This window comes from Mus pahari, chromosome 6 (genome assembly GCF_900095145.1).
Source record: "Mus pahari chromosome 6, PAHARI_EIJ_v1.1, whole genome shotgun sequence".
Classification (NCBI taxonomy): Eukaryota; Metazoa; Chordata; class Mammalia; order Rodentia; family Muridae; genus Mus; species Mus pahari.
In genome coordinates this window covers 91525849-91538499 of record NC_034595.1, presented here as the reverse complement: position 1 = coordinate 91538499, position 12651 = coordinate 91525849, and the positions used below count along the sequence as shown (strand labels likewise).

The window sequence follows — 12651 nt, the reverse complement described above, 5'->3', positions numbered from 1 at the left end:
TCCCCCTTTCCCTTTCCCTCCCTTTCCTCCCTCCCTCCTTCCACCTTTCTCCTCCTGCTCCCTCCCTTTCTCTTTCTTTCTGGAGACAAGTTCTAGTCACCCAGTCCAGCCTCAAACTTGCTCTGTAGCCAAGGATGACCTTGGACTTCTGATTGTACACACACACACACACACACACACACGCCCCCCCCCCAACCTCCCAGGTGCTGGGATTACAGATGTGAGCCACCACACCCAGTTTATGTGTGCTGCCCAGGGCTTTGTCTTGCTAGGCAATGCTTTACCTGCTGAGCCACCTCCACCTCGCACCTCACACCCTGCACCCCGGAATCAGTCTCCTCCTTCTCTCTTACCCCGTCACCCCCTCCCTTCAGTAAGTCATACATGCTTATTGAGAGAAACATCTAAGAGAGAAGATGACAGGCTGTGGCTAGCCTTTCATGTGTGCTGTGTGCGGCCTCGAGTCCCTGCTGGGTGTACACTGCAGCGCGTGGCTTGGTTGTGGCAGAATGGTGGTTTTATTGCGCCTGCTGTCTCATGGCTCACTAAATTTTTTTTAAAAAAGTAATTACACACGGTGAACATTTTCCCGTGGGAACATGCGTTCTTTAACAACTCCCCACGTGGTTCTCCTTTCACTATCGGTGAGGGTTCGATGCCTGTCTGGGTCTGACTGGTGATGCCAGACTCTCCAGATGCTAGGGAACCTCTGAAGCAAGCCAGAAGCTGGGTTTGGGGTGGTACCTGTGTTTGCGGGATCAGGCTATGAGAGCCGGGTCTCTGGTGTCCCTAACACTCAGTCCCTGTTGAGGACCCTTATGGAGGTCAGTAGGAAGCACCTCCTGCTCCCCTGATGTCCCGTGTGTGCTCCCTCGGCACATCATTCATTGTGCATGTGGACTTGTGTCCAGGTGTGGGAAGGTGTAGGAGGCACAGGACAGACTGTGCCTTGGAGGCCATCTCTATGTGAGGGACCTTGACCGGAGCATGTTAGAGGGGACACTGTACCCGGAGAGGCAGAGGAAGGCCTGAGGTGGTGTGCCACGGGCCAGAGCCTCGCAGGCCTTGTCGCCTACCTCTCTCTTTATCAGAGGGAGGACTCATGGCCCATTCCACAGATGTGGAACCTGAGGCACGAAGCCGCACTGCGTGCTTCACGGCGCATTCTTCCTTGATCCTTCTGGAAGGAAGTGATGATTTGCTTGGTTCTACCTTTAGCGACTGTCCCTGTGATCCGGGCCAAACGGCAGAGGCAGGATTTGACTTCAGGCTGTCGGAACTGGTGTGCGTTGCCGGTGTGCCTCTGACCTGTGCACACTGGGCTTCAACTCTGCCGCTTATTGGAACTGGCAGAAGCCCCTCCCCCAGGCCAGTGATCCGTCTCCAGGGCAGGGGCCCTGGGCCTGGGAACTAGGAGCTTCGGAGTGACGGAGCATGGTGCACACCTATCATCTCGGCACTGAGGAAGCAGAGGCAGGAGGATCAGGAATTTAAAGTCATCTTTGCTACATAATGAGTTGAGGCTAGCCTGGGCTACTAGACCCTCTCTTACCACCTCCAGACCCCCCCCCCAAAAAAAAACAAACAAACAAAAAAGCAATCAATCAAAAGCTTTGACAGAATAACAGCCTGGCTCAGGTCTCTGCTGTGTTCTTTCTTATGGCTAGGAGACTTGGGCAGTGGAGGTGGGCAGGAAGGTGACCCTGCGTATAGATGACACCTTCTACCCGACTGATAGTCACAGGATCAGGACCTGTGCTTGACGTTGCCTGTGCCCTGGTAACACACAGCCAGGAGGCTCATTCCTTAGCCTCCCTGGGCTGAAGTGTGCCGCAGCATGCTCCTGGCATTTACTGGTCCCTCTAGAACTACTTGACCTCACCCAGTAATGCCCGGCCTCACCCAGTAATGAATGCCTGGCCTCACCTTGAGGTCATCTTCAAAGTGTACACAGGACCTGTCGATAGCAAAGACGTGATAGCCTTTGAGCTGGCTGCCAGGCCTTTTCTTGGGCAGTGTCAATCTGGCTTACTATGAAGCAATACCTGAGTGTTCTGCATGTTGGTGGAATGAGTGTCTGGCACGTATAAGACATGGATGGGGTTGTATTTCCTACACAAAGGAGGAAGCAAGGAAGGAGAGAGACGTGGGAGGGGGAAGGGAGAAGGGGTGAGGGGTGTCTTATAATTAATTTTTCTCTTTTAAAATTTAATTTTATTTATTTTTATGTATATCAGTACACTGTAGCTGTACAGATGGTTGTGAGTCACCATGTGGTTGTTGGGAATTAAACTCAGGACCTTCGGAAGAGCAGTCAGTGCTCTTACCCGCTGAGCCATCTCGCCAGCCTGAGGGGTATCTTATAAACAGTGGATGTTATCTCTCACAGCTCTGGACCCTGGGCACTGTGTTCCTACTGTGAGGCTGAAGGTGTGAAAGAGGAGGAGGGGGCACACGAGGCCTTTGGGCTCTGTGGCATGGAGGCATGCCTAGTGGCCTTCTGCTCTCCTGGAACTCTCTGGCCTGTGTGAACGCCTCTTTGAGATTGAACACTCTGGCCTCCTTCCCATCCTTTCTCCTCTGCACTGGTGGAGTGGTCCAGGCAAGTGCAGAGCAGGTGGTGTCACCGTAGTCAGGCTTTGTCTTCAGTGCAAGGTGTGAGGCCTCAGGGTGCAGAAGCATGGCTGAAGCTAAGATCAAGGCAGTGGGTTAGTCTGCTGGGGGCCATTTTCTCACCTACAGATGGTTGTTGCCTTCTTGTGAACTCTCATGGCAGAAGGGCAGAGGGGTTGCTGGTAGCTTCATTTGAACACTTTCTTTCTTTCTTTCTTTCTTTCTTTCTTTCTTTCTTTCTTTCTTTCTTTCTTTCTTTCTTTCTTTCTTTCTTTCTTTCTTTCTTTTTTGGTTNTTTCTTTCTTTCTTTTTTGGTTTTTTGAGACAGGGTTTCTCTGTATAGCCCTGGCTGTCCTGGAACTCACTCTGTAGACCAGGCTGACCTCGAACTCAGAAGTCCACCTGCCTCTGCCTCCTGAGTGCTGGGATTAAAGGCGTGTGCCACCATGCCCGGCTCATTTGAACACTTTCATATCACTGGTCATCATAGAGGGACATCAGGACGGGAAATCAAGCAGGGCAGGAACCTGGAGGCAGGAGCTGATGCAGAGGCCCGGGAGGGTGCTGCTTGCTGGCTTGTGACTTTTCACTGTAGATCTGTTTAAGATCACCCCATGACATAGTCAGTCCTGGACTGTCTTGAAATCTCCTCTGCCAACACCATCAATCCAAAACACTTCCCTTTAGCCTCTGATAGATTTTTTTTGGACAAGGGCAATCAACAGCCACAGTCTTTGCCAAAATATCACTAGAATGGTCACTAGACCACTTATTAATATTTATTCGTGCCAGGTTCCCAGGGTCCATATCACCCTCAACACTGCCCCTGCTAGGCTTCTCAGGAAGTCCCGCTTAAAGCCGTTAACTGCATTTCCAGTCCAGAGTCCCAAAGTCCACATTCTACCACCAAGCGGTGGCATGGTCAGGCCTGTCACAGCAGCACTCCCGGTTCTGTTCACAGCTTCTGTCTTAGTCACTACTCTGTTGTTGTGAAGAGACACTATAAACTAGGCAAGTCTTACGCAAGGAAGTGTTTGACCGGGGGCCTTGCTTACAGTCTCAGAGGGTCAGGCTGTTATCCTCATGACAGGCAGGTGCTGGAGCAGCAGCTGAGAGCCACATCCTGCTTCATAGGCCTGTCCCCAGTGACGTACCTTTTCCAACGAGGTCAAACCCCCTAGCTCTTCCCTGACACTCATTAGTTGGGGATTAAGCATGCAAACACATGAACCTATGAAGGCCATTCTCATTCAAATCACCACAGCAGGACGGGTAGGGTAGGCCCTGTGGGCCTGAGGTGTGTGTGAAGATTTAAACGTAGCTCTCAGCTTTAAAAATGTTCTTAACGCTGGGCAGTGGTGGTGCACGCCTTTAATCCCAGCACTTGGGAGGCAGAGGCAGGCGGATTTCTGAATTCGAGCCAGCCTGGTCTAAAGAGTGAGTTCTAGGACAGCTAGGGCTACACAGAGAATCCTTGCCTTGAAAAAAAAAAAACAACCAAAAACAAAGACAAAATGTTCTTAAAATTGTATTTATTTATTTTGTGTGAGTATGTGTGTGTGTATACATGTGCATGCGTATATGTGTGGGGGGGTGAGTTTGGTGTGTATGTGTGTGTATATGTGTGCATGTGTGTGTGTCTGAAGGATAAATAAGGTTGGATCTCTCCTTCTGTTATGAAACATAATGTGGCAGCAGCAGTGGGTAAGGAGGTACCTGGCGGGTCCAAGCCCAGGTGTGTTCCCCTGAGAAATCACACCAGCAACAGACCTGACATAAGGAAAGGTTACTGTGGGGAAGGGGAGGGGATCAGCGACCTGTGAAAGGGGAAGAGGCAGAGAAAGGGGGAGACAGAGAAGGACAAAAAGAGAAAGCGAGGCCAGCTGGGAATATGTGGAGAGAGAGAGAGAGAGAGAGAGAGAGAGAGAGAGAGAGAGAGAGAGAGGTGGGGATGGGGTAGTGAGCAGGTGCAGGTAGTAATGGTGGCAGGTGATGATGTGATGATGTAACTGTTGCTAGGTCACTGTTGGCAGGAGTCCAGAGAATTGTCTGTAAGCCAACACCTTCTACTCTGTGTGTTCTGGGAATCAAACTCAGGCCCTTAGACTTAGCAGCAAGCACCTTTACCTACTGAGCCATCTCGCCTGCCCCCCACCTCAGCTTTTTTTTTTTTAAAGATTTATTTATTTATTATATGTAAGTATACTGTAGCTGTCTTTAGACACTCCAGAAGAGGGAGTCAGATCTTGTTAAGGATGGTTGTGAGCCACCATGTGGTTGCTGGGATTTGAACTCAGCACCTTTGGAAGAGCAGTCAGGTGCTCTTACCCACTGAGCCATCTCACCAGCCCCCCACCTCAGCTTTTGTATAGTGCAGAACACCATCCTCACACCAGACAGGCTGGTGTCCCGTTGTCCTCCAGTGAGCCCAGTGAGCTCAGTAACTGAGGGAGTCTGTTCCTAGCCCAGAGACTGGGATAAAACTCCTTAAACTTTCCCCAAACTATGACCTCTTTTTAACCCAAGAAACTTATATCCAACCTCAGATACACGGATATATAAAATAGGTATGCACACCACGCATTTAGTAACGATAGAGCGTTAAGACATGTATTTTAAAACACATTTTGTAAAGACAAAAACAAATTTGCACACTGATGAGGTGGGCGTGCTTGTCTAACTGTTCATAAAGGTTTATATCTCTGTTAAGTGTTGGCTGTAGCAGCACACAGGCCTGGGTTTGAGTCCCAGGTCAGCTGTTTTGATTTTATATTCATTAATGCTGAGAACGCGCCTCTGTCTCACAACGACATCCAGTACAAAACAGCAGAAGGACATTTAAAGCCTTTCAGGGACTGTTAAAAGATTACCCCAGGTCAGAATTCATCTTGTGATTTTATTTAAATGAAATTCAACTCAGCGAATTTTAAAATCATACATTCGAATATCAAATCCAATCCTAAAGACAGAATGGTTTGGGACTTAGGTGCTTTGGAATGAGGATTGGAGTAAATCTGCTTTTTATAATAAAACAGTATTTCTTTTTTTTTTTTTTTTTTAAGATTTATTTATTTGTTATATGTGAGTACACTGTAGCTGTCTTCAGACACAACAGAAAAGGGAGTCAGATCCCATTACAGATGGTTGTGAGCCACCCTGTGGTTGCTGGGAATTGAACTCAGGACCTCTGGAAGAGCAGTCAGTGCTCTTAACTGCTGAGCCATCTCTCCAGCCTGAAACAGAGTATTTCTGTAAGATCAAGGAAAAACATTACAATTTGTAACACTTCTAGTCCTGAATCAGAGCCAAGGCTGAGACAGGGTTTCTCTGTGTAGCCTTGGCTGTCCTGGAATTCTCTCTGTAGACCAGGCTGGTCTTGAACTCAGAAATCTGCCTGCCTCTGCCTCCCGAGTGCTGAGATTAAAGGCGTGCGCCACCATGCCCAGCTGGTTTTCTTCTTTCTTGAAGCTTAGATGACCTGAGGCCCTAACCATTTGGCCATCCTCCACATCCTTCCAGTCTGGTAAGGAGACTGGAGTTTTTACTGGGCCATCTCTCTGCAGGGCACCCACTGTGGTCAGCAATGGGGATGCGGTGGGCTCAGCAATCTCTGGGGTTCGGCGCTCCAGCTGGAAGCGGAAGAGCTCACGCCGCAGTAAGTTGCCTCCCCTCCCCTCCCCTCCCCCACCCCAGGGAGACCCAAGATGGTTTCTTAGTCTCCAGGCTAAGAGCTGGCACTGATGCTTGAGAGCCCAGGGGAGGGTTGCCTCAGAGGCTCTGCCAAGAGGCTGGTCAGAGTGAGCTGCCTGGTGACTGGGACAGGCGCTCTGGGAGGAGAAGCCCCTCACAGAACAGCAGCTCCTGTGAGAGCCAGTGTCCAGGGGATGCCTGGCTCCAGGAGATGCTCTGAGCACCTCACGTTAGAACGGTGCATTTAGGGGTGAAGCAGGCTGCCAGCTCTCCAGCTCCCCCAAGGGCCTCTGCCAAAGGACTTGATGTGACATTTGGGACTCCTCTCTTCAGGGGGTGGGTGAGAGAAAGACAGAAGAGAAAGGGAGGGACCAGTGAGGACCGTCACCACCATCCAGGAGAGGAGGAGCCAGAGTCGTGATGTTCCAGAGGGTCGGTCTTGACCCACTGGAGCGTGGGATGGGTGGGAGGAGGAAGAGGGTCTGAGAGACAAAGGCTGGCCAGGCTCTGGATGCTGTAGGACCCAGGAAGAGGTCCCTTCGCGGTTAGAGTCTTTCTGGGAGGCCCAGGGCTCAGGTCAGGCTAGATTCCCCAACCCCCACTCTGCCGGTCCTGGGGCTAGCATCAGTGTATGGGTTCCCTGCAGGTGCCGTGGTCGAGATGGAGGTCCATGTAGCAGGGAGAGAGGCAAGGTGGGGTCTGTGGCGGGCACTGAGAAGCGGGGTGGGCCAGAGGAAAGCAGTGAATTGTATCCACAGTGATGAGAGTCAGGACACACGGATGGCTGCCACTGTATACCCCTTGGGTGACCTTTCTCCCCTCGGTTACAGTTGACCGCTTCACTTTCCCTGCCCTGGAGGAAGATGTGATTTATGACGACGTCCCCTGCGAGAGCCCAGACGCCCATCAGCCTGGTATGGATACTTGTGCTCTTTTTCTGGCCTTTCTCTGGGTTGGGGAGGGAGAGCCATGCTTAGGTGGTGGTGAGGGGTCCTCTTCTTCTCCTACTGTCCCCAGCGCTCTCTGTCCCCACCTTTCACACACTGTAGATATACAAGCAGCTGATGACCCTGCCCTGGTCTTTGCTGTCCTCAGGTGGCACAGTGCGTCTTCCTCTGGGCATCCTCAGCATCTGAGGTCATTTCCACGGGCAATAGCTGCCGGCATATCCAATGTAGAAACAGTGCAGCCAGCCCCTCCTTCAAGGTCACGTCCAATGTGGTCTGCTGCTCTCTCCCTAGGGACATTAGATCTTGGCATAAAAATAACCTGCCCATGACGGAGGGCAAAGTGCTTGCTACCAAGCAGGAGGCTTTGATCCGCAGAGCCCACATAAGAGTGCTGGGCAGAAGAGATCCCTCAGGCCAGCTCGCCTGGTCCAATGGGCAAACCTCAGTTCCTCAGCAGAGCGCCACATTCAAAAAGCAAGCCTGACAGCTCCTGAGGCATAACCCCCTCCCCGCCGCTCCCCCCCCCCCCCCCCCCCAAGTGCCCAGTTGGGTTCTGCTTCTCTAGAGAGAGGACATTCAAATTCATTGTCCCCCATTTCTCCATTCTAAAGCACTTTCTGCTGTCTTTGAAAGCGAGGGTTCATCCTGGATTCTAGGCCGGGTGCGCCCCCTCCTGGACGCTTGCAGACCCGCAGGGACCACATGGACCACATGGGATGGATGTGGCGTTAAGGAAGTCCCGCCCCTTCCTGTTCCATTGATGCTTTAGAAATCTGTCAAGGCTCCAGTTGGACTTGACTCTGACGGTTCCTCTCTTCTTCCGCAAAAAATGCCAAAGAGGCCGAGAGTGATCTTGTTCTCAGAGGGATGTCTTAAGAGGGAATTAAGGAGTCCTCCATGTCGGGCATACGTATTTCTCTTGTGTTCCTGGGTTTTCAGGCCCTTCTGTAGAGAGGTGAGGGACATGCTGGCATAGTCTCTGAGGAAGTGGAACTGAGTCTGGGGCCAGGACAGCACACCTGCTCCGTCCTCCCTCCCTTGCCTATGCCTTACCTATTGGGGTTCCAGATCTGGGTGGTTGGGGCCTCTGACTCACCAGATTGTCACTGGCTGGCAGGGGCCGAGCGGGGCCTCGTTTACGAGGATGTACATCGTGCCGGAGCACCGCGTGAGACTGAGGACCTAGGCTGGAGCTCTAGCGAGTTCGAGAGCTACAGCGAGGACTCCGGGGAGGAGACCAAACCGGAGGCCGAGCCCACTAAGCACCGAGGGTCCTTCCAGCCCAAGGTGAGGAGCTTGGGGGACGTTTCTCAAAGTCTGGACACCCAGATTCTTTCGGGAAGGGATGTGGGTGGTGAGAACCAGGCACTAGACCCCTCTCTGGGGACCATCCATTTCCAATAATAGTGAGTGAATGAGCGGTCAGTAAGATCATTGGGTTATCCTGAGCCAGGAAGTGACCAGGGATCCGCTGTTTGGCCACAGAGGTCCTGGACTGGAGACAGGTGCTCCCCTGCCCCCTGCATTTCTGTGCAGTCTAGGTTGGGTGCTCATGATGTTCAAGGACTCAGCCCGGCGTTTAGAAGTCTTCTTAACCTAGTGGTCCGCAAAGCCCAGCTAAATGGGTACAGCGGATTGTGGGCTTGTTCAGCGTAGCTCTCCTGCCCTGTCAGGTCCCGCCCTGCCTGGTACACCACAGACCCACACAGTACCATTTGCCCTGGGGAGTGGACAGGTGATGGTGGTGTGTGAGCGATGGCCGCATCATGGCCAGGCACGTGCTTTCCGGCTATCTCTACTTCACGCAGCCTCCTTTCTCCGGTATGTTACACGAGGAGCCGCTGAGCTGGAGGTCTGGTTCTCCTTCTCTTGCTCCATTCCTGCTCCTCTCATGGTTCCATGCGGAGTCTGAGATCCTGCAGGCAAAGCTGAAGGGTCCTGCCTGACCCGAGGTGACCGGGTGGCTCCCTTTAGATATGGGGGGTGGGGCACAGGCTGGCTGGGGTGAGTGGCTAGCTCCAGCTGCACCCACAGACATCCTGGGAAGACTTACAGTATTTCTGCCTGTTCCTAGGTTTTAGGAACCCCCTGGGAGAGGTGTGCTAGCTAGCATAGTTCAGAAAGCCTTCACTCAGCCTTGTGGAGACCAAGCCCAACTGCCTGGACCCAAGACTTCTCAGGATAGGTCACAGGAAGGGCCTCAATGCTTGCCAACCATAAAGCAGAATTCTATTTTTTTTTAAATAGTTTAATCACCCTTTAAATGTCAATCTCTCTCTCTCTCTTTCTAAAGATTTATATTTTATATATATGAGTACATTGTAGCTGGTACATTGTAGCCGGTTGTGAGCCTTCATGTGGTTGTTGGAAATTGAATTTAGGATCTCTGCTCACTCTGGTTGGCCCCTGTCACTTCAGTCAACCCTGCTTGCTCAGTCCCTGCTTGCTCCGACCCAAAGATTTATTTATTATTATAAATAAGTCCACTGTAGCTGTCTTCAGACACACACCAGAAGAGGGCCTCAGATCCCATTACAGATGGTTGTGAGCCACCATGTGGTTGTTGGGATTTGAACTCAGAACCTCTGGAAGAGCAGTCAGTGCTCTTAACCCCTGAGCCATCTTTCCAGCCCTATAAAGCGGAATTCTTCAGACCCTGTTGAGCGTTGTCTTAGGTCATAGGAGGGGTACTGTGAGACCAGGAAGACCTGACCCGGGCGAACCTTTATGGTCTAGGAGGAGATAACAGGGTATGACGTAGTTTAAGACTGACGAGGACGATGTGGCGCAGTTGGTAGAGTGCTTTCCCAGAGTACGTGAGGCTCTGATCCTTAGCACCTCGTAATCCAAGTCTGGTGGTGTGCAGCTCTAATGCCAGCGCTGGGCAAGAGGGTCAGAAGTTCAAGACTGCTATCTGCTGCTTAGAAGCCTGAGGACAGCCTGGGCTACATGAGACCCTATCTTTGGAAAGAGAGAGAGAGAGAGAGAGAGAGAGAGAGAGAGAGAGAGAGAGACCCTTTTTGTTTCTATGAGTGCCTGGCACCTGTCGGGGACCAATGGGACAAGCCTGAGGACTTACAAAGCCAGGTCAGAGTTGGGGCGGGAACGCTTGAAGCCTAAGAAGATTCCCAGGTGCCTGCAGGCTGGAGAGACAGCCCAGGCAGGCCTGTGAAGGTTTCCTGTCTTCAGAGGGGGTGTTATATGCTCCCTTAGAGAAGAGGTGCTACACCGCAGGCTCCCCAACTCCCTAAGTCACTTCTCCATGGAGATCGGGGTGTGTCAGACTCTGCTGCTCCAGATGGTGACACGGAGACTCAATGCCTTAGGCACGCTGTGGTCCCTTCTCGTCACCCAGGGCCACCCCCCTCCTCCCCGCCCCCTTTCCTTTTCTTTATTTTTTTGAGACAAGATTTCTCTATGTACACCAGCCTGGCCTTGAACTCAGAGATCCACCTGCCTCTGCCCCCACTAGGTGTGGGCCACCACTATGCCTAGCTCCCTCCTACCTTTTTGCTTGGGACCTGAGAGGGACCTGCAGGAACCTTCAGAGGTGGAGATGGCAGACTTGTGTCACCCAACAGCAGTCCTTATCCTTAGGAGAGCTGGTTGACATCACAGGTATCAGGGACTTTCTTCCCAGGGACCCTAAATCAGTTTGCCTTTTAGCTCTGACTTCAGGGGGTGTCAGTGGCCCACACAGCCCTAAGGAGTACTAGATCTCTGGCTTGTTGGGGACTTGTGCCTCTTAAGAATCTCCCTTTGGGGTAGGGTTGGGTGGGGCTTGGCTCTCTTCTTCAGCAATGCCCCACAATGCAGTGCTAGGGATTTTTAACAGGAGAGCCTTTTCTCTATGCGTCTGCTAGGGCCGGTGTGCTCCCTAATGGCTGGTTCTCAGGCAGATGGGAAGGCGCTGTGGCTTTGCCTCTCTGCCCTCTCTGCCGAGGGATGCTGCTAAGCACTGTCTGTAAGACTTTCCTCTCCGGAGCTGCTGGGGTCCCCTCCCCCCGCTCTCCGCCTGGCATCATCGCAGCCACTGCGCGTTTTGGGGCCACTGTAGCTTGCATCTATGTGCTGTGCGTGCCGTGTGTGCTGCAAGGCTCGGGTGGCATCTGGGGAAGCCTTCTATCCTGTTCTCAGAATCTGATTAGAGCCTCAGCGCCATGCTACCTAGTGGAGTCCCTACCTCAAAATGCCCAGGCCGATCAACTGTAGCTCCCCCAAATTGATCAAAGTGTCTCTAAAGGGACCTTAGAGGTCACTGTCTCGGGTGTGAGTATCTGCCTTAAGCTTTGTTGGTCCCCAAGTGGCTGTTTTATTGGCCACCATGGTCAACGGATGTTGGTTGGGTGTGAGACCCCCTCTCTTTCTGCCTGTGACCTCTTTATAAGCAATCATTGTGACCCACCCAGGGCAGTCTGGGAAGGGTGGGCTCATTACTGAAATACCCACGCTGGCCTCAGGTCCCATTCTGTTCAGCTCAGCCAGTGACCCTGACTCTAATGCATCCCTGTTCTTTTGACCCTTAGAGAGTTAAGGAGCCAGAGGCCAAGGGACTTGATGACTTCTCTCTATAGCTGAGCAGGGTTCAGGGTAGAGCCCATCCTGCCCAGCGTGTGTGGGATAAGCGGGCAGTGTTGCTGACAAGAACAGTTTCATTTATATGAGTGAAGCTCAGAGAGGTGAGGTGACATGGCCACACAACAGAGCCAGTGACTGGCAAGGCCAGGACTCGGCTTGATAGATGGGTAAGACGACCTTATCCCGCTGTCTGCCTGCCATCAGTCATCCCTCCTCCACCCATTGATCCATCCGTTCATTTAATAAACACAGAGGCTGTAGTAATAGGCGGTATGCTATGGCTCCCAGCTTTGAGTCATTGCTAAGCTCCGGGCTCTACATGGGACACGCGGAGACACGTATGCATTTCAGCCTTGCATAAATGTCTGCTTCTCTGTCTAGCTTTCTCCAGACAGCATGTGAACCGTCATGCTTCCATGTTGTGACCCATCCCTCCTTTCTTTCCTTCTGTCCCTTCCCTTCTCCCCCCACCTCCCACAACCTCCATTCACTCACCATTTCCTCCGGGGAATGTTGGGGTCAGCGTGGGCTAGCTTGTCTGCATTACAAATCCATGTTCAATGGTGTTACTTGGTAGCACCTGGCTAGCTAGGGTGAGGGTTTTCACACTGTGGAGACACCAAGACCCAGGGCTTGTATCCCCAAGAGCCAGTTGGTAAGTATTTACTAGCTCAGCACTGCCTCTGGACATCCAGCTGTCTGTCCATCAGCCATTTGCCCAGCTGGAGCTACCCACCCAAATGTAGACAATTGCTTGTTTATTTGTCCGTTCACCCATCATCCATCCATCTATCCATCTTTCCTTCCTTCCTTCCTTCCT

The 12651-nt window shown here is 52.0% G+C and overlaps 1 protein-coding gene across 9 annotated transcripts in view; it reads left to right on the top strand.

The window, feature by feature from the left end:
* The window catches only part of Arhgef10l (Rho guanine nucleotide exchange factor 10 like), a 145770-nt gene that overhangs the window by 60421 nt on the left and 72698 nt on the right, over positions 1–12651 (top strand). For all 9 annotated transcript variants that reach the window (XM_029539498.1, XM_029539497.1, XM_021199843.1 and 6 more), the window contains exons 5-7: positions 6177–6268; positions 7134–7217; positions 8371–8540. In XM_029539498.1, the coding sequence (XP_029395358.1) occupies positions 6177–6268; positions 7134–7217; positions 8371–8540 (346 nt within the window). The remainder of the gene's footprint in view (positions 1–6176; positions 6269–7133; positions 7218–8370; positions 8541–12651) is intronic.